This window comes from Ranitomeya imitator, chromosome 1 (assembly GCF_032444005.1).
Source record: "Ranitomeya imitator isolate aRanImi1 chromosome 1, aRanImi1.pri, whole genome shotgun sequence".
NCBI lineage: Eukaryota > Metazoa > Chordata > Amphibia > Anura > Dendrobatidae > Ranitomeya > Ranitomeya imitator.
In genome coordinates this window covers 403,246,340-403,269,404 of record NC_091282.1, presented here as the reverse complement: position 1 = coordinate 403,269,404, position 23,065 = coordinate 403,246,340, and the positions used below count along the sequence as shown (strand labels likewise).

At 43.6% G+C, this 23,065-nt stretch overlaps 1 protein-coding gene across 1 annotated transcript in view; it reads right to left on the bottom strand.

Moving 5' to 3' along the window:
* The window catches only part of LOC138670055 (G-protein coupled receptor 54-like), a 266,454-nt gene extending 248,282 nt beyond the window's left edge, over window positions 1-18,172 (bottom strand). The window contains exon 1 of the mRNA XM_069757100.1: window positions 17,923-18,172. Within this exon, the coding sequence (XP_069613201.1) occupies window positions 17,923-18,172 (250 nt within the window). The remainder of the gene's footprint in view (window positions 1-17,922) is intronic.
* Between the last annotated feature and the right edge of the window lie 4,893 nt (window positions 18,173-23,065).

Here is a 23,065-nt window from a genome sequence, read left to right as displayed (position 1 = left end):
CAAACAAAGAATTAGCACGCAGGACCTGAAAAACCATTCTGACCTGCTTCACATGAGACTCCCAATCATCCGAGAAGATCAAAATGTCATCCAAGTACACAATCAGGAATTTATCCAGGTACTCTCGGAAGATGTCATGCATAAAGGACTGAAACACTGATGGAGCATTGGCAAGTCCGAATGGCATTACTAGATACTCAAAATGACCCTCGGGCGTATTAAATGCAGTTTTCCATTCATCGCCTCGCTTAATACGCACAAGATTATACGCACCACGAAGATCTATCTTGGTGAACCAACTAGCCCCCTTAATCCGAGCAAACAAATCAGATAACGGCAAGGGGTACTGAAATTTAACCGTGATCTTATTTAGAAGGCGGTAATCTATACAAGGTCTCAGCGAACCATCCTTCTTGGCTACAAAAAAGAACCCTGCTCCTAATGGCGACGATGACAGGCGAATATGCCCCTTCTCCAGGGACTCCTTCACATAACTGCGCATAGCGGCGTGCTCAGGCACAGATAAATTAAACAATCGGCCTTTTGGGAACTTACTACCAGGAATCAAATTGATAGCACAATCACAATCCCTATGCGGAGGTAGGGCATCGGACTTGGGCTCATCAAATACATCCCGGTAATCAGACAAGAACTCTGGAACCTCAGAAGGGGTGGATGATGAAATTGACAGAGATGGAACATCACCATATACCCCCTGACAACCCCAGCTGGACACCGACATGGATTTCCAATCTAATACTGGATTATGGACTTGTAGCCATGGCAACCCCAACACGACCACATCATGCAGATTATGCAACACCAGAAAGCGAATAACCTCCTGATGTGCAGGAGCCATGCACATGGTCAGCTGGGTCCAGTACTGAGGCTTATTCTTGGCCAAAGGCGTAGCATCAATTCCTCTCAATGGAATAGGACACTGCAAGGGCTCCAAGAAAAACCCACAACGCCTAGCATACTCCAAGTCCATCAAATTCAGGGCAGCGCCTGAATCCACAAATGCCATGACAGAATACGATGACAAAGAGCAGATCAAGGTAACGGACAGAAGAAATTTTGACTGTACTGTACCAATGGTGGCAAACCTAGCGAACCGCTTAGTGCGCTTAGGACAATCAGAGATAGCATGAGTGGAATCACCACAGTAGAAACACAGCCCATCCAGACGTCTGTGTTCTTGCCGTTCAACTCTGGTCAAAGTCCTATCGCACTGCATAGGCTCAGGTTTAAGCTCAGGTAATACCGCCAAATGGTGCACAGATTTACGCTCACACAAGCGTCGACCAATCTGAATGGCCAAAGACATAGACTCATTCAAACCAGCAGGCATAGGAAATCCCACCATGACATCCTTAAGGGCTTCAGAGAGACCCTTTCTGAACATAGCTGCCAGCGCAGATTCATTCCATTGAGTGAGCACGGACCACTTTCTAAATTTCTGACAATATAACTCTATCTCATCCTGACCCTGACAAAGAGCCAGCAAATTTTTTTCTGCCTGATCCACAGAATTAGGGTCATCGTACAGCAATCCTAGCGCCAGGAAAAACGCATCGATATTACTTAATGCAGGATCTCCTGACGCAAGAGAAAATGCCCAGTCCTGAGGGTCGCCATGCAAAAAAGAAATAATGATCAAAACCTGTTGAACTGGATCACCAGAGGAGCGAGGTTTCAAGGCCAGAAATAGTTTACAATTATTTTTGAAACTCAGAAACTTAGTTCTATCACCAAAAAACAAATCAGGAATAGGAATTCTTGGTTCTAACATAGATTTCTGATCAATAGTGTCTTGAATCTTTTGTACTCTTGCCGAGAGCTGATCCACACATGAAGACAGACTTCTAATGTCCATTGCTACACCTGTGTCCTGAACCACCCAAATGTCTAGGGAAAAAAAAAGGCAAAACACAGTGCAGAGAAAAAAAAATGGTCTCAGAACTTCTTTTTTCCTATTATTGAGAATCATTAGTACTTGGGCTTCCTGTACTGTTATGATTAGGCAATTCAGTACCACAGTGAACATAGAGGTCAGAGCACATACAGTGATCTGACAATAATCCAAAAAGATAGAACGAGCTCTGAGTCGTGGGAACTCTGTTGACCGCAATTCCTAATCCTATCCAACAACACTAGAGGCAGCCGTGGATTGCGCCTAACGCTACCTATGCAACTCGGCACAGCCTGAGAAACTAGCTAGCCTGAAGATAGAAAATAAGCCTACCTTGCCTCAGAGAAATACCCCAAAGGAAAAGGCAGCCCCCCACATATAATGACTGTGAGTAAGATGAAAAGACAAACGTAGAGATGAAATAGATTTAGCAAAGTGAGGCCCGACTTTCTGAACAGAGCGAGGATAGGAAAGGTAACTTTGCGGTCAACACAAAACCCTAAAAACCACGCAAAGGGGGCAAAAAGACCCTCCGTACCGAACTAACGGCACGGAGGTACACCCTCTGCGTCCCAGAGCTTCCAGCAAACAAATAGATAAGCTGGACAGAAGAAAAGCAAACAAAATAGCAAAGGAAAACTTAGCTATGCAGAGCAGCAGGCCACAGGAACGATCCAGGAGGAAAACAAGTCCAATACTGGAACATTGACAGGAAGCCAGGATCAAAGCACTAGGTGGAGTTAAGTAGAGCAGCACCTAACGACCTCACCACATCACCTGAGGGAGGAAACTCAGAAGCCGCAGTACCACTTCCCTCCACCAACGGAAGCTTACAGAGAGAATCAGCCGAAGTACCACTTGTGACCACAGGAGGGAGCTCTGCCACAGAATTCACAACAGATTTATTATGATGGAATATGGTCTGAACTGGATGGACAAATGTCTTTTTTCGGCCTTACTAACTATGTTACTATGTTAATCCCAGGCCTGCAGTGTGAATAAATGTGAAGACACTGCGGGTCTGGGATTCATGGGCATGCGCAGTGCATATCTTGGCCTCTCACTCATCTCCTGCCTTCTTCAGACTGTGCCGTGTCAGCCATTTGCCATGGCCGTGACGTGGCATAGTCTGAAGAAGGCGGAAGGAGATGAGTGAGAGGCCAAGATATGCACTACGCATGCCCATGAATCCCAGGCCCGCAGTGTGAATAAATAAGACACTGCGGGACGTGATCTCGGGCAGGGCGGCCCCACAGGTGCAGCCAGCCTGACAACAAATTATGTCAGAAGGCGGGCAGTGCTAACTGCGCATGGTCAAGGGATAACATAACAGCGCTGGCTCTGGCGCCAAGGGGGTATGAATGACGGATGTGCTGCATCTCATTAAGAAGGAAAGTCCCACCTCCGGGACTGTTTGAAGGTATGAGGGGACACATTTTATAAGCGTTTAGTTCAGCGTGTGCAAGGAGAATAACTAAAAGAGCCACCTTGTCCAAACGCAGCGTTAGTGCTGCACAAGGTGGCTCCTTAAGTTACAAACGCCTGGGGGGACAGGTTCCCTTTAATTTCTGTTTTAGTGTCAGTGTGGAGGTCGCAAGACACATTGCCGGATACACAGCAGGGGATCAGCAGACGTTAATGAACACGGCAGCAAGTGTTGACTGTGCAGACAGCACTTCCAGGCAGCAACTGGTGGTGTTGGAGCCCAGGGACAGCAGGAGGAGCAGAGTGTAGGTCGAAGCCTGCACTCGAGGCAGTTTAATATCTGTTGTTGTGTCAGCGTGGAGGTCACGAGACACATTGCCGCACACACAGCAGGGGAGCAGCTGGTGTTACTGAACCCCAATAACAGAGGAGCAACTGTTGACTGTGCAGACAGCGCTTCCGGGCAGCAACTGGCGGTGTTGGAGCCCAGGGACAGCAGGAGGAGCAGAGTGTAGCTGACGCCTGCACTCAAGGCAGTTTTATATCTGTTGTTGTGTCAGCGTGGCGGTCGCAGGACACATTGCTGGATACACAGCAGGGAAACAGCTGACGTTACTGAACCCCAAACACATGAGCGAGTGTTTTTTTCTGTGCAGACAGCACTTCCGAGCACCAACTAGCGGTGTTGGAGCCCAGGGTCAATCAGGGTGTAGGCTGAGGCCAAATTGGAGCCAGTTTATTATCTGTTGTAGTGTCAGCGTGGCGGTCGCAGGACACATTGCCGGATATACAGCAGGGGAACAGCTGACGTTACTGAACCCCACTAACACAGGAGTGAGTGTTTTTCTCTGTGCAGACAGCACTTCCGAGCACCAACTGGCGGTGTTGGAGCCCAGGGTCAATCAGGGTGTAGGCCGAGGCCAAATTGGAGCCAGTTTATTATCTGTTGTGTCAGCGTGGCAGTCGCAGGACACATTGCCAGATATACAGCAAGGGAACAGCTGACGTTACTGAACCCCACTAACACAGGAGTGAGTGTTTTTCTCTGTGCAGACAGCACTTCTGAGCACCAACTAGCGGTGTTGGAGGCCAGGGTCAATCAGGGTGTAGGTCGAGGCCTGAATTGGAGCCTGTTTAATATCTGTTGTAGTGTCAGCGTGGCGGTCACAGGACACATTGCCGGATACACAGCAGGGGAACAGCTGACGTTACTGAACCTCAATATCAGAGGAGCAACTGTTGACTGTGCAGACAGCACTTCCAGGCAGCAACTGGCGGTGTTGGAGCCCAGGGACAGCAGGAGGAGCAGAGTGTAGGCTGACGCCTGCACTCGAGGCAGTTTAATATCTGTTGTTGTGTCAGCGTGGCGGTCGCAGGACACATTGCCGGATACACAGCAGGGGAACATCTGACGTTACTGAACCCCACTGACACAGGAGTGAGTGTTTTTCTCTGTGCAGACAGCACTTCCAAGCACCAACTATCGGTGTTGGAGGCCAGGGTCAATCAGGGTGTAGGTCGAGGCCTGAATTGGAGCCTGTTTAATATCTGTTGTAGTGTCAGCGTGGCGGTCGCAGGACACATTGCCGGATACACAGCAGGGGAACAGCTGACGTTACTGAACCCCACTAACACAGGAGCGAGTGTTTTTCTCTGTGCAGACAACACTTCCGGGCACCAACTATTGGTGTTGGAGCCCAGGGTCAATCAGGGTGTTGGTCGAGGCCTGAATTGTGGCCTGTTTAATATCTGTTGTAGTGTCAGCGTGGCGGTCACAGGACACATTGCTGAATACACAGCAGGGGAGCAGCTGACGTTACTGAACCCCACTAACACTGGAGCGAGTGTTTTTCTCTGTGCAGATAGCACTTCCGAGCACCAACTAGCGGTGTTGGAGCCCAGGGTCAATCAGGGTGTTGGCCAAGGCCTGAATTGGAGCCTGTTTAATATCTGTTGTAGTGTCAGCGTGGCAGTCGCAAGACACATTACCGGATACACAGCAGGGGAACAGCTGACATTACTGAACCCCACTAACACAGGAGCGAGTGTTTTTCTCTGTGCAGACAGCACTTCCGAGCACCAACTGGCGGTGTTGGAGCCCAGGGAATCCAGGAGAGGCAGAGTGTTGGCCGAGGCCTTATTGGAGCAATTTGAATGAGAACCTTTAACCCCCTTAGGCATTAGTAACTGAAAGAGCCAACTTGTGCAGCAGTAATGCTGCACAAGGAAAAGGTGGCTCTTTTAGTTCTGCTCCTTGCACACGCTAAACTAAACACTTATAAAATGTGTCCACTCATACCGTGAAACCGTCCCGGAGGTGGGACTTTCCTTCGGAATTAGATGCAGCACAGCCGGCATTCATACCCCCTTGGCGTCGGGCACCGCTTCCTCAGCTTTGTTTGAATCTGACCCGGAGCCAGCTCTATTATGTTAATCCTTGGGCATGCGCAGTTAGCGCTGCCTGTATTCTGACATCATTTGGTGTCAGGCTGACTGCACCTGTGCGGACGCGCTGCCCGAGATCATGACCCGCAGTGTCTTCTGATTTATTCACACTACGGGGCTGGGATTCATGGGCATGCACAGTGCATATCTTGGCCTCTCACTTATCTCCTTCCGCCTTCTTCAGACTGTGCGGCGTCACGGTCGTGGCATGTGATTAGGGATCAGCTGACGGTGCACAGTGTGAAGAAGGCGGAAGGAAATGAGTGACAGGCAAAGATATGCACAGTGCATGGCCTGAATCCCAGCCAGTATGAATAAATCAGAAGACACTGCGGGCGGGATCTCGGGCAGCGTGACCACATAGGAGCAGTCAGCCTGACATCAAATGATGTCAGAAGACGGGCAGCGCTAACTGCGCATGCCCAAGGTTTAACATAACAGCGCAGGCTCCGGGACAGATTCAACCAACGCTGAGGGGGCGGCACCAAGAGGGTATGAATGGCAGCTGTGCTGCGTCTCATTACGAAGGAAAGTCCAAACTCTGGGACGGTTTCACGGTATGAGGGGACACATTTTATAGTTATTAAGTTCAGTGTGTGCAAGGAGCAAAAGTAAAAGAGCCACCTTTTCCTGGTGCAGCATTTGTGCTGCACAAGGTGGCTCTTTCAATTACAAACGCCTGGGGGGGGGGTGACAGGTTCCCTTTAATTTCTGTAGTAGTGTGAGTGTGGAGGAAGCAGGAGCAATTGCCGGATACACAGCAGGGGATCAGCTGACGTTACTGAAACCCGCTAACACTGGGTCATGTGTTGACTGTGCAGACGGCACTTCTGAGCAGCAACTGGCGGTGTTGGAGCCCAGGGATTACAGTTCAGGTGGTAGAAACATGAACACAACAGGAGATCTGGATACTGTTGCCAACCAAGTATTTAATCTGGAAGAGGAGTGGCAAATTCCTGCGAGATCCAGGCCTTGTTCATTTACAGAAAAGTAAGCAGGTCAACGTTATTGGAGGATAGTCGCATGCGACGGTCTGTTACGACACCACCTGCGGCACTAAAGACATGTTCCGATAATACACTAGCAGCAGGGCAAGCCAGGAACTCCAATGCATACTGGCTAAGCTCTGGCCATGTATCCAGCTTAGAGACCCAAAACTTGAAGGGGGAAGAGCCGTGTGGGAGTACACTGAGAGGGCAAGACATGTAGTGTGTCACCATCTGACGGAAACGTTGCCTCCTGCTGACTGGAGCCGTCTGTGATGGTGTAGACATTTGTGGCGGGCACACAAAAGTTTGCCACAGTTGGGCCATACTGGTCTTGCCTTGTGCTGAGGCACTGCTTCTGCTCCCTGTTTGTGCTGAGCTTCCTCCACTGCCTCGACGCACTGAGCTGCTTTGTAAAGCACTAGCAGCACTGCTCTCAGTTGGAAAGGAGAAGATGATGGAATGCACCAGTGTGTCTTGGTACTCCCGCATTTTATGCTCCTGGTTCAACGGTGTTATGAGGCTTTGTAAGTTGTCCTGGTAGCGCGGATCTAGGATGGTGTACACCCAATAATCAGCCATGTTGAGAATGTGGGCGATGCGGCGGTCGTTTCTCAGGCACTGTAGTATGAAATCAACCATGTGCTGCAGACTGCCAACTGGCCAAGAAACGCTGTCCCCTGCTTGAGGCGTGATCTCTGCCTGCTCTGCATCACCCCACCCTCGCTCTACATACTGACTACTAGAGCATTGTGTACCTCCCTCCTCTGGACAGATGTCTTCCTCCTCCATTGACTCCTCCTCATCCTCCTCACAAAGTGTTCCCTGCCAAGGCCTTTGTTAGTGTCCCACCTTTATGGAGGACAGAATGAAATGTGAGGACCTTGATAGAAGCCACAGGCAGCAAGGGACTACAGCAAAGTGCTGGTAGGAAGGCTTTCATCTCCACCTGGTAAAGGGGACTCTGCACTTGCTTCTAAGCCGGCTGGACCCTGCCTATACCTGTGATTTGGTGTCCTGGACTGTGGATTCCTGAAGTCTCCAGTAAACCAGGTAAAGAGACTGCAAACCTGTGTCCTCTATTCTTTACTGCACCACTCACCATCCTCTACACTCCTTGAGCCCTGCTATGCTTCACCTGTGGGAAGTTATGCCATCTTAGCTGCCAGTGTTGGTCCCCACTGACCTAATACCACAGGTGGTGTTACAAACACAAACTTTATTTCAAACCCCTTTAAAGACATTCCCTTTAACATGGGCACCCAGGGCCACGGACCGGGTTGTCGTCATCATGACATTCCCCTTTAAGTACCGGACCCGGTACCGAGTACTGTACGGCCCTGGCGGGCGTTCCAGCAACATGGAGGATATGCGCCATCACACATGTGGCCACTGGCATAATTATGGAAATACTATATAATGAGACCATAGTTAGTGCTACTCTACCGCACGACGAAGCTGCAGAGGTGGTGAAATGCGCGTTGAGGTGTCCTTGTGAGGCAGCTGTGCACATACTCTTTTCATCATGTCTACAGGTACATACTATTAAGCAGTTATGGTCTGGGCGCATATGTTATTATTTAGCTGAATTGTTGCTATATTGCCTGAGGCTTAAGATTAGTGCATTTATCTTTTATAGGCATCAAATCTGTCAGCTGATACTGTATATGCTTGCCTGTTGTACCTTGATTAATTATATTTATATACTAGCTGAAGACCCCGGCGTTGCCTGGACATAGTAAATATCTGTGGTTAGTTATAGCACCTCACTTCTCTTATTTTCCCATCACGCCTCTCATTTTCCCCCTCACATCTCTCATTTTCTCCCTTACACCTCTCATTTTCCCCCTCACTCCTCTTATTTTCCCCCTCACTCCTCTCATTCCCCCCTAACACTTGTCATTTTGACCTCACATCTGTCATTTTCCGATCACTCCACTATTTTCCCTCACTCCTCTCATTTTGCACTCACACCTTTTCATTTTCACCTCAAACCCCTCATTTTCACCTCACACCTCTCATTTTCCCCTCAGTATATACATGTTTGTCATCTCCCTTATATATAGTATACACCTGTAAGTCATCTCCTGTATATAGTATATACCTGTATGTCATCTCCCCTGTAAATAGTACATACCTGCTATATGTCATCTCCTCCTGTATATTGTATATACCTATGTGTCATCTCCTCCTGTATATAGTATATACCTGTATGTCATCTCCTCCTATATATAGTATATACCTGTATGTCATATCCTGTATACAGGTCCTTCTCAAAAAATTAGCATATAGTCTTAAATTTCATTATTTACCATAATGTAATGATTACAATTAAACTTTCATATATTATAGATTCATTATCCACCAACTGAAATTTGTCAGGTCTTTTATTGTTTTAATACTGATGATTTTGGCATACAACTCCTGATAACCCAAAAAACCTGTCTCAATAAATTAGCATATTTCACCCATCCAATCAAATAAAAGTGTTTTTTAATAACAAACAAAAAAACCATCAAATAATAATGTTCAGTTATGCACTCAATACTTGGTCGGGAATCCTTTGGCAGAAATGACTGCTTCAATGCGGCGTGGCATGGAGGCAATCAGCCTGTGACACTGCTGAGATGTTATGGAGGCCCAGGATGCTTCAATAGCGGCCTTAAGCTCATCCAGAGTGTTGGGTCTTGCGTCTCTCAACTTTCTCTTCACAATATCCCACAGATTCTCTATGGGGTTCAGGTCAGGAGAGTTGGCAGGCCAATTGAGCACAGTAATACCATGGTCAGTTATCCATTTACCAGTGGTTTTGGCACTGTGAGCAGGTGCCAGGTCGTGCTGAAAAATGAAATCTTCATCTCCATAAAGCATTTCAGCCGATGGAAGCATGAAGTGCTCCAAAATCTCCTGATAGCTAGCTGCATTGACCCTGCCCTTGATGAAACACAGTGGACCAACACCAGCAGCTGACATGGCACCCCACACCATCACTGACTGTGGGTACTTGACACTGGACTTCAGGCATTTTGGCATTTCCTTCTCCCCAGTCTTCCTCCAGACTCTGGCACCTTGATTTCCGAATGACATGCAAAATTTGCTTTCATCAGAAAAAAGTACTTGGGACCACTTAGCAACAGTCCAGTGCTGCTTCTCTGTAGCCCAGGTCAGGCGCCTCTGCCGCTGTTTATGGTTCAAAAGTGGCTTTACCTGGGGAATGCGGCACCTGTAGCCCATTTCCTGCACACGCCTGTGCACGGTGGCTCTGGATGTTTCCACACCAGACTCAGTCCACTGCTTCCTCAGGTTCCCCAAGGTCTGGAATCGGTCCTTCTCCACAATCTTCTTCAGGGTCCGGTCTCCTCTTCTCGTTGTACAGCGTTTTCTGCCACATTGTTTCCTTCCAACAGACTTACCATTGAGGTGCCTTGATACAGCACTTTGGGAACAGCCTATTTGTTGAGAAATTTCTTTCTGGGTCTTACCCTCTTGCTTGAGGGTGTCAATGATGGCCTTCTTGACATCTGTCAGGTCGCTAGTCTTACCCATGATGGGGGTTTTGAGTAATGAACCAGGCAGGGAGTTTATAAAAGCCTCAGGTATCTTTTGCATGTGTTTAGAGTTAATTAGTTGATTCAGAAGATTAGGGTAATAGGTCGTTTAGAGAACCTTTTCTTGATATGCTAATTTATTGAGACAGGTTTTTTGGGTTATCAGGAGTTGTATGCCAAAATCATCAGTATTAAAACAATAAAACACCTGACAAATTTCAGTTGGTGGATAATGAATCTATAATATATGAAAGTTTAATTGTAATCATTACATTATGGTAAATAATGAAATTTAACACTATATGCTAATTTTTTGAGAAGGACCTGTATAGTATATACCTGTATGTCATCTCCCCTGTATATTGTATATACCTGCTTTATGTTATCTCCTCCTCTATATACCTATGTGTCATCTCCTCTTTTATATATTATATACCTGTATGTCATCTCCTCCTGAATATAGTATACACGTGTGTCATCTCCTCCTGTATATAGTATATACCTGTGTGTCATCTCCTCCTGTATATAGTATAGACCTGTGTGTCATCTGCTCCTGTATATAGTATATATCTGTGTGTCATCTCCTCCTGTATATAGTATATAGCTGTGTGTCATCTCCTCCTGTATATAGTATATATCTGTGTGTCATCTCCTCCTATATATACGTGTGTCATCTCCCCTGTCTATAGTATATACCTGTGTGTCATCTCCTCCTGTATATAGTATATACCTGTGTGTCATCTCTTCCTGTATATAGCATATATCTGTGTGTCATCTCCTCCTGTATATAGTATATACCTATGTGTCATCTCCCCTGTATATAGTATATACCTGTGTGTCATCTCCCCTGTATATAGTATATACCTGTGTGTCATCTCCCCTGTATATAGTATGTACTTGTATGTCATCTCCTCCTGTATATATAGTATATACATGTGTCATCTCCCCTGTATATAGTATATATGTGTGTCATCTCCTCCTGTATATAGTATATACCTGTGTGTCATCTCCTCCTGTATATAGTATATACCTGTAAGTCATCTGCTCCTGTATATAGTATATACCTGTGTGTCATCTCCCCTGTATATAGTATGTACCTGTATGTCATCTCCTCCTGTATTAGACCTCATTCACACGTTATTTGGTCAGTATTTTTACCTCAGTATTTGTAAGCTAATTTGGCAGCCTGATAAATCCCCAGCCAACAGGAAGCCCTCCCCCTGGCAGTATATATTAGCTCACACATACACATAATAGACAGGTCATGTGACTGACAGCTGCCGTATTTCCTATAGTACATTTGTTGCTCTTGTAGTTTGTCTGCTTATTTATCAGATTTTTATTTTTGAAGGATAATACCAGACTTGTGTGTGTTTTAGGGCGAGTTTCATGTGTCAAGTTGTGTGTGTTGAGTTGCACGTGGCGACATGCATGTAGCGACTTTTGTGAGATGAGTTTTGTGTGGTGACATGCGTGTAGCAACTTTTTGTGTGTCGAGTTGCATGTGACAGGTTAGAGTAGCAAGTTGTGTGCAGCAAGTTTTGCGCATGGCGAGTTTTGCGCGTGGCGAGTTATGTGTGGTGCATTTTGAGTAGGTGCAAGTTTTGTGTGAGGCAACTTTTGCATGTGGCAATTTTTCCACGTGTGCAAGTTTTGCGTGTGGCGAGTTTTCCATGAGGTGAGTTTTGCACGTGTGGCGAGTTTTGCGTGAGCCTAGTTTTGCATGTTGCGAGTTTTGCGCGTGGCGAGTTTTGCACGTGGCGAGTTTTGAGCGGCGACTTTTGTGTTTTGACTTATGTGGCGAGGTTGGTGTATGTGTGGTGAAATGTGTGCTGAGGGTGGTATATGTGTTCAAGCACGTGGTAGTGTGTGGCGCATTTTGTGTGTGTGTTCATATCCCTGTGTGTGGTGAGTATCCCATGTCGGGGCCCCACCTTAGCAACTGTACGGTATATACTCTTTGGCACCATCGCTCTCACTCTTTAAGTCCCCCTTGTTCACATCTGGCAGCTGTCAATTTGCCTCCAACACTTTTCCTTTCACTTTTTCCCTATTATGTAGATATCACTTTTTCCCCATTATGTAGGGGCCAAATGGTTTGGTGAATTGGAATGCGCGGGGTTAAAACTTCGCCTCACAACATAGCTTATGACGCTCTCGGGGTCCAGACGTGTGACTGAGCAAAATTTTGTGGCTTTAGCTGCGACGGTGCAGATGCCAATCCCGGACATACACACATACACACACACACACACATTCAGCTTTATATATTAGACTAGCTGAAGTGCCCGGCGTTGCCTGGGCATAGTAAATATCTGTGGTTAGTTATAGCACGTCACTTCTCTTATTTTCCCATCACGCCTCTGATTTTCCCAATCACATCTTTAATTTTCCCCCTCACATCTCTCATTTTCTCCCTCACACCTCTCATTTTCTCCCTCACTCCTCTCATTCCCGCCTAACACTTGTCATTTTGACCTCACATCTGTCATTTTCCGATCACTACACTATTTTCCCTCACTCCTCTCATTTTGCACTCACACCTTTTGATTTTCACCTCACACCTCTCATTTTCACCTCAGTATATACATGTTTGTCATCTCCCTTATATATAGTATACACCTGTATGTCATCTCCTGTATATAGTATATACCTGTATGTCATCTCCCCTGTATATAGTATATACCTGCTGTGTGTCATCTCCCCTGTATATAGTATATACCTGTATGGCATCTCCTCTTATATATAGTATATACCTGTATGTCATCTCCTCCTATATATAGTATATACCTGTATGTCATCTCCTTCTATATATAGTATATACCTGTATGTCATCTCCCCCTGTATATAGTATATACCTGTGTGTCATCTCCCCTGTATATAGTATATATCTGTGTGTCATCTCCTCCTGTATATAGTATATACCTGTATGTCATCTACTATATATAGCATATATCTGTATGTCATCTCTTCCTGTATATAGTATATACCTGTAGGTAATCTGCTCCTGTATATAGTATATACCTGTGTGTCATCTCCTCCTGTATATAGTATATACCTGTATGTCATCTCCTCCTGTATATAGTATGTACCTGTATGTCATCTCCTCTATATAGTATATACCTGTGTGTCATCTCTCCTGTATATAGTATATATCTGTGTGTCATCTCCCCTGTATATAGTATATACCTGTGTGATCTCCTGTATTAGACCTCGTTAACACTTTATTTGCTCAGTATTTTTACCTCAGTATTTGTAAGATAAATTGGCAGCCTGATAAATCCCCAGCCAACAGGAAGCCCTCCCCCTGGCAGTATATATTAGCTCACACATACACATAATAGACAGGTCATGTGACTGACAGCTGCTGTATTTCCTATATGGTACATTTGTTGCTCTTGTAGTTTGTCTGCTTATTAATCAGATTTTTATTTTTGAAGGCTAATACCAGACTTGTGTGTGTTTTAGGGCGAGTTTCGTTTGTCAAGTTGTGTGTGTTGAGTTGTGTGTGGCAACATGCGTGTAGTAACTTTTTGTGTGTCGAGTTGCATGTGACAGGTTAGTGTAGCAAGTTGTGTGCAGCAAGTTTTGCGCATGGCGAGTTTTGCGCGTGGTGAGTTTTATGTCTGGTGCCTTTTGAGTATGTGCAAGTTTTGTGTGAGGCAACTTTTGCATGTGTTGCAAATTTTGTGCATGTGGCAATTTTTCCACGTGTGCAAGTTTTGCGTGTGGCAAGTTTTCCATGAGGTGAGTTTTGCACTTGTGGCGAGTTTTGCGTGAGCCTAGTTTTTGCATGTGGCGAGTTTTGCGCGTGGTGAGTTTTGAGCGGCGACTTTTGTGTTTCGACTTTTATGTGGCGAGGTTGGTGTATGTGTGGTGAAATGTGTGCTGAGGGTGGTATATGTGTTCAAGCACGTGGTAGTGTGTGGCGCATTTTGTGTGTGTGTTCATATCCCCATGTGTGGTGAGTATCTCATGTCGGGGCCCCACCTTAGCAACTGATCGGTATATACTCTTTGGCGCCATCGCTCTCATTCTTTAAGTCCCCCTTGTTCACATCTGGCAGCTGTCAATTTGCCTCCAACACTTTTCCTTTCACTTTTCCCCATTATGTAGATAGGGGAAAAATAGTTTGGTGAATTGGAAAGCACGGAGTTAAAATTTCACCTCACAACATAGCCTATGACGCTCTCAGGGTCCAGACGTGTGACTGTGCAAAATTTTGTGGCTGTAGCTGCGACGCCTCCAACACTTTTCATTTCACTTTTTCCCCATTATGTAGATAGGGACAAAATTGTTTGGTGAATTGGAAAGCGCGGGGTTAAAATTTCACCTCACAACATAGCCTATGACGCTCTCAGGGTCCAGACGTGTGACTGCAAAATTTTGTTGCTGTAGCTGCGACGGTGCAGATGCCAATCCCGGACATACACACACACACACACACACACATACATACACACATTCAGCTTTATATAGTAGATGACAATTATGTATGTCTGGTTATAAACTACTATATATGTATGGGGTGGATATTCATATATTTATCTGTATAAAATATACCCAATATATTCTGATACTTTGATATCTAACCAGTATATATATGTCAGCTTATTTAGTGAGTTGTGCTGCTGTAGTTCTCTGTATTATGTCCCACAATATTGTAATCCATATTTGCAATATTGTCTTGATAATTGTTTTATAACTGAATAAAATTTGATACTATTTTTTGAATATTTTTGATCAATGTTCCTTCTTTATACTATGATAGTTTTACATTAATGCTGTGAAGGGATCTTTTGTATATGGTGAGGAATAATATTGGTTGTATTATAAATAACTAATGAAATAATAAAGTTGTGTTAAATTGAAGCACACCATTGTTTTTCTTGTGAAATTCTCAATAAGTTTGATGTGTCACATGACCCTCTTCCCATGGGAAAAAATAAAGTTGGATCCAAATGGCTGACTTCAAAATGGCCGCCATGGTCACCACCCATCTTGAAAAGTTTCCCCCCTCCCATATACTAATGTGCCACAAACAGGAAGTTGATATCACCAACCATTCCCATTTTATTTAGGTGTATCCATATAAATGGCCCACCCTGTAGTTACTGTGGGTTATTGAATGCCCTCATTGCTGCCATCTTGGTATTTCTCTGAAATTTAGCTATGTGATAAGCTTCAAAGGAAACCGAGAATTACATTATATTATGCAATAATGTGGTATTATGTATATAGTATAAGTGATTAGATGATCACAGATTCATTTCTCAGGGGACTAAAAAAACTTTTTTTTTTTAAATATATAAATGTTCAAATAACACACCTTTTCTTATGTTAAAAAAATAAAGAAAATAAACATATTTGGTATCACAGTATTCAAAAATTCTGACCTATCAAAATATAAAATGAGTTAACTTGCACAGTTAAACATTGAAACAAGAAAAAAATGATTTAGCTCTATCGATAGAAAAACAAAAATGTCATGGGTCTCGGAAAATGATGAGACAAACCAAAAAATATATTTTTTAAAAATTTCTGAATTAAGTTCTCTACTGACATGAAAAAAAAAATCAATAAAAGTTTGGTATCGCTGTAATCATACTGACCTGGAGAATCATGATTTAGAGTAATTTTTACCACAGAATAAATGCCAGAAAAACAAAAAACTCAAAGTCAATTTCACCACACTAGGAATTTTATCCCCATTTTTTAGCACATTGAATGGTAAAACAAAAGAAGTACAAGTTACCTTTGAATAACAAGTCATCATACAGCTACGTGGACGGAAAAAATGAAAGCGAAAAATGAAAATTGGCTGTGGAATGAAGAAGTTAAAGGAGAATAGAAACACTCATCATGTTTAAAAACCTTCAAGAGATGGTTAAATTTATGATAAATCCAAAAAGTAAAGTTGGGGATGAGTAGCGTGGCGTGGACAGGTAATGAGGTGCAGTTAGGATATTAAAGTGGGAAGCTTTTCATCATTAAAGGCGGAAGAACAGTTACAGGGTAGAGAATTAAGCAGTTGTGTAGATGGCTTGTGAAGACTGTAGTTTGTAGTTTTCTCTGATGTTGTTGATCTTAAGTTTTAAATATGTGGCAAAGTTCTAAGAAGAGGCGAGGGATGCGATAGGCGGCACAAGGGGACAGAGAAGGGAGGCAAAAGTGTTAAATAATTCAGTTTCCTAGAAAAAAAAAGCCAATCTCCAAGCAATGCAATGCCAACAAAGCAGAAAATCTATTTGTGTCTGTCATATTGAAAACGCCATCATTTTATGTTTTCCATTGACCCTTGGAAGCAGATCAGCTACTTATGAGCATTACTGTGCTGGGTACGTGTGCTGTGAGGCCACAGATGTAGCAGGAGTAGATGCAATTTACAGCGTCTGATTGTCTAACAATACAGAGGCACTTACACAATACCGTACTGTTGTGTCACAAATGGTATTTCATAATAGAGCATATTTGACCATAAATTGAACTGAATAATATCTACAGTAACGTGCATCAGACTTGCAAATATTTCCTAGTAGGAAATATGTAATAAATTGCAGTCATAGGAATGCAGAATATAAAAATATAATTTACATGTAACCATTACTATATGTATACAAAGACAGAAAAAATTTGTGTTCAACATTTTTTTGGGAAACTGACGTGATCTTCCAACTCACCTTTTCTTATACAAAAAAGGTATCCAGAAGTGTATGTTTGGACAATAAAAGTCTATGAATATGGTACTTAACCCCTTCACAACCTTGCAATTTTCTTTTTTTTGTTGTTGTTTTTTTTTTCCTATTTCCAAGAGCCATGACTTTTTTATTTTTTCATCAATATACAGTAGCTGCACGAGGACTTGTTTTTTTTGTGCTGACGAGTTTTACTTTTGAATGACATTATTCATTTTATTATATGATGCACTGGAAAGCTATAAAAAGAAATTCATGTGCATTGAAGATGATGTTGGACGGGAGGGCCAGAGACAGAGCTCCTCTGTGAATTCCCATCTATATACAATCTTATCAGTAGCAACACTAATCTACTATTTCAGTAATATAAAAATCTGTCTTTTCTGAATACAGACTTTACCCCAGAATTGAGAATATTGAGAATTAAAGATCAGTCCTGGTTGAGAAATAAGCAGATCTCTTTGATCATATACATTGCTAAGTTGCTTATTTTCATATGTACAGTTTATCAAATGAAAATGAAAATGATGGTTACACTTTAACGTCTGTATACCACTTTTTGTTACACATGTATACTGCCAACTGTTTGAAACACATGCTGTGAATTTCGTGATATGTGCACTTTAAATATGAGGATCTGTGAAGTGTACTTAAAAAATAAATTAACCAATGCTAAAAGCACCAACAGCAGACATCAAACAAGAGTTGAGAGAGCCGAGTTCCGTGAATTAGAAGTGGCCTAAGAGGAGACAGTGTGTGTCTCACATTGCCAAATATTCATCTAGCTGGCAGAGGCAGTGTGCGCATCTTGGTCTCTTGTTACAGGTGTCCCTCTTGAACAAATACCTTTCTAGTCATGAGAGTCTATTTCCTTAAAATAAAACATAAAATATTAAACATAATCAACTTACCAATGTAGAAGTTAGTGACCGTCCTCATCTGTTTGTGCTTGGTGATTACATAGATGACCAGTGAGTTACCAATGAGTCCCACCAGCATGATCAGTGCAAAGAAAAAAGGGACCAACCAGGCATCCACCAGCAAAGGGGGTGTTTGCTCTGTGTCATATAGTGAACTATTGGGGCAAGCCAGAGAGTCATTTTGGGGTCCCTCCACAGAGTCATTGAAGAGTGAGTGCATTAATTCTCCTTCAGTTGACATGCAGTCAAGAGGGGTCCTTGTAGCTTCCATTGATAGAAAAGTTGAAAAAGAATGCTCTAGTTACATTGGCATCCACTTCATCCACGGTACATGTTGTAGTTTACACTGAAAATAACAATTTTGAAGATTTCTTGAAGATATGATTATTTATAGTCACAATATCAGGATAGAAAGCAATTCTTCCAAGTGATTACAGTTATGTTTCCATGAAATTCTGATCAATCTCTGCATCAAGCTTTCTTTCCGAACCTGAAGAAGTGCAGCTTGTAAATGAGGGTGCTCATCATGAACATCCTTCTCTCAAGTTTCATTCCATGTTTCCTGCTTATTGCTTCTCAGCATGTAATCTTCAGGGCTGAGAATCAGTGAGAGCAGAACAAGAGAGGATTCCTCTGGGTCTTAATGCTTGCAACCATTCTGACGCAAGATAGTTTAGCTTTACCTGATACATCTCTAAATATAAATAATTGTTGTCATTCATACATGTACAGTACAGTCCAAAAGTTTGGACACACCTTCTCATTCAAAAAATTTTCTGTATTTTCATGACTATGAAAAGTGAACATTCACACTGAAGGCATCAAAACTATGAATTAACACATGTGGAATTATATACTTAACAAAAAAATGTGAAACAACTCAAAATATGTCTTATATTCTAGGTTCTTCAAAGTAGCCACCTTTTGCTTTGATGACTGCTTTGCACACTCTTGGCATTCTCTTGATGAGCTTCAAGAGGTAGTCACCGGAAATGGTTTTCACTTCACACGTGTGCCCTGTCAGGTTTAATAAGGGGGATTTCTTGCCTTATAAATGGGGTTGGGACCATCAGTTGTGTTGTGCAGAAGTCTGGTGGATACACAGCTGATAGTCCTACTGAATAGACTGTTAGAATTTGTATTATGGCAAGAAAAAAGCAGCTAAGTAAAGAAAAACGAGTGGCCATCATTACTTTAAGAAATGAAGGTCAGTCAGTCCGAAAAATTTGGAAAACTTTGAAAGTGTCCCCAAGTGCAGCTGCAAAAACCATCAAGCACTACAAAGAAACTGGCTCACATGAGGACCCCCCCCCCAGGAAAGGAAGACCAAGAGTCACCTCTGCTTCTGAGGATAAGTTTAACCGAGTCACCAGCCTCAGAAATTGCAGGTTAAAAGCAGCTCAGATTAGAGACCAGGTCAATGCCACACAGAGTTCTAGCAGCAGACACATCTCTACAACAACTGTTAAGAGGAGACTTTGTGCAGCAGGCCTTCATGGTAAAATAGCTGCTAGGAAACCACTGCTAAGGACAGGCAACAAGCAGAAGAGACTTTTTGGACTAAAGAACACAAGGATGAGTCCAAATTAGAGATCTTTGGTTCCAACCACAGTGTCTTTGTGCGAAGCAGAAAAGGTGAACGGATGGACTCTACATGCCTGGTTCCCACCGTGAAGCATGGAGGAGGAGGGTTGATGGTGTGGGGGGAGCTTTGCTGGTGACACTGTTGGGGATTTATTCAAAATTGAAGGCATAGTGAACCAGCATGACTACCACAGCATCTTGCAGCAGCATGCGCTTCCCTCCGGTTTGCGTTTAGTTGGACCATTATTTATTTTTCAACAGGACAATGACCCCAAACACACCTCCAGGCTGTGTAAGGGCTATTTGACCAAGAAGGAGAGTGATGGGGTGCTACGCCAGACCTGAACCCAATCGAAATGGTTTGGGGTGAGCTGGACCGCAGAGTGAAGGCAAAAGGGCCAAAAAGTGCTAAGCATCTCTGGGAACTCCTTCAAGATTGTTGGAAGACCATTTCCGGTGACTACCTCTTGAAGCTCATCAAGAGAATGCCAAGAGTGTGCAAAGTAGTCATCAAAACAAAAGGTGGCTACTTTGAAGAACCTAGAATATAAGACATATTTTCAGTTGTTTCACACTTTTTTGTTAAGTATATAATTCCACATGTGTTAATTCATAGTTTTGATGCCTTCAGTGTGAATGTACAATTTTCATAGTCATGAAAATACAGAAAAATCTTTAAATGAGAACGTGTGTCCAAACTTTTGGTCTGTACTGTACATGCTTCTCCTTGCTACTCACTGTAGAAACTGGAAATTACAAGGTAAAGAAAATACATGTAACAGACCATAATACAATTCAGAATAGTTTATTTAGCAATTATCCAGCATTGATGTTCCATCCTTACACTGAATTCAGGTCTATGTCAAATATTAAATCCAAAGATATCATATTACATTAAATCTAAATACGTACTAAGATACAGAACAGTTTGTACAGGTGTGACTACTTTTTTCACAGGAGAACCCTTGTAAGTGCATCTCTACCGCTGTGTTCCAAGTATCTAATCTCTAATGGAAATAAAGAATCTTCTCCTAATTAATATCAGAGAGAACAAATGACCGCAATACACAACACATTCAACTATACCAAGACCAATAATACCACATACAGGGAAGAAATACCACCACATAGTAACTGAATAATACTACACAGAAGGAACAAATACCGCCACACCATGACCAGACCACATATTACCACCACATAGTGACCGAATAATATGATATATTATTAGCATATAGGGACGAAATAATATCACATACAATGAGAAATACTGCCACACCATGACCAGAACCACAAATTGCCACCACAATACATATCATGAATAAAAACCACAATACTAACAACAGTGACATTATACAGAGGAGCTCTGTATATAGTGTCAGTGTGCAGGTAACACAGTGATCACCAGTGACATTATACACAGGAGCTCTGTATATAGTGTCAGTGTACAGGTAATACAGTAATCACCAGTGACATTATACACAGGAGATCTGTATAGTGTCAGGGTACAGGTAATGCAGTGATCACCAGTGACATTAACCACAGGAGCTCTGTATATAGTGTCAGTGTATAGGTACAACAGTAATCACAAGTGACATTATACACAGCACCTCTGTTTACAGCATATAGTGTACAGGTAATACTGTGATCGCCAGTGACATACACAGGAGCTATGTATATAGTGTCAGTGTACAGGTAATACAGTGATCACCAGTGACATTATACACAGGAGCTCGGTATATAGCGTACAGATAACACAGTAAACACCAGTCACATTATACACAGGAGCTTTGTATATAGTGTCTTTGTACAGGTAATACAGAGATCACCAGTGACATTATATACAGGATCTCTGTATACAATGTCAGTGTACAGGTAATACAATGATCACCAGTGACATTGTACACAGGAGCTCTGTATATAGTGTACAGATAATAGAGTGATCACCAGTGACATTATACACAGAAGTTCTGTATATAGTATATATTGTACAGGTAATACAGTGATCACCGGTGACATTATACACAGGGAGCTCTGTACACAGTATATAGTGTATAGTTTGCGTATACACATAATACACTGACTCACCAGTGATGCCTGTAGTTGAAGTCCAGCCAGGACTCCTCTCTGCAAAAAATAACACACAGTCATCTATAGCTGATCGCTTCCAGAGCACTTTCCCCACTTTTTCCCTGACTTCTACACTATGTCAGATGAAGAAAAATGTGACATAGTGAGGCAGTGCACACTAACAGGATCTCCCATTTGTTCCCTCCATTGAAAAGTTTCTTTAAAAAGTAAATTGTACAGTAGTAATACTTTCCCGAATTAGATCTAAAGAAATTATCTTCCCCACTTGTCACCATAAACTAATACAGCATATTCCTCATTCTGGCCCCCAAACAGTAATTAAGCCCCCCCGGCCCTCTTTGTTTAATAATCTCGCCAAGCCTGGCACCTTTCATTTTATAATATGCCCCAGCCTGGCCCCCATGTCCTTTGTCTAGCCTGGGCCCCAGCTATCTATCCTGCTCCCCCCATATATCCATCCTGGTCCCTTGTGCTACTCCCCCATATATCCATTCCGGTCCCTTGTGTAGATCCCCCCATATATCAATCCTGGCCCCCTGTGCTGCTCTCCCCCCCATATATATATCCTAGTCCCTTGTGCTGCTCCCCCCAAATATTCATCCTGGTCCCTTGTGCTGCTCCCCCCATATATCCGTCCTGGTCCCTTGTGCTGCTTCCCCCCATATATCCATCATGGCCCCATATGCTTCTCCGCCCACATATCCATCCTGGTCCCTTGTGCTGCTCCCCTCATATATCTATCCTGGTCCTTTGTGTTGCTCCCCCATGTAACAATTATGGGCCCATGTGCTGCTCCCCCCATATATCCATCCTGGTCCCTTGTGCTGCTCCCCCATATATCCATCCGGGTCCCTTGTGCTGCTCCTCTCCAAATATCTATCCTGGTCCCTTGTGCTCCCTCCCATATATTCATCCTGGTCCCTTGTGCTGCTTCCCCCCATACATCAATCATGGCCCCATGTGCTGCTCCCCCCATATAGCCATCCTGGCCCCTTGTGCTGCTCCTCCCATATATCCATCCTGGTCCCTTGTGCTCCTCCCCCATATATTCATCCTGGAGCCTTGTGCTGCCCCCCCCCCCCCATATATTCATCCTGGTCCCTTGTGCTGTTGCTCCCCCCCATATATCCATCCTGGCTAGGGTTGAGCGAAACGGGTCGGAATTGTTCAAAAGTCGCCGACTTTTGGCAAGGTCGGGTTTCATGAAACCCGACCCGACCCCAATGGGGGGTCGGCCATGAAGTCGGCGATCTTTTGAATCTGGAATCGGAATTCCGATCCCGATTCCCGATATGTTTAAGATATCGGGAATTGGTATTGGAATTCAGATTAAAGTGTAAAATATAGAATTAAAATAAAAAATATTGCAATACTTACCCTCTGACGCGCCCTGGTACTAACCGGCAGCCTTCCTCCTTCGAATCCGCGCTTCTAGGACCTTGCCGTGACGTCGCGGTGA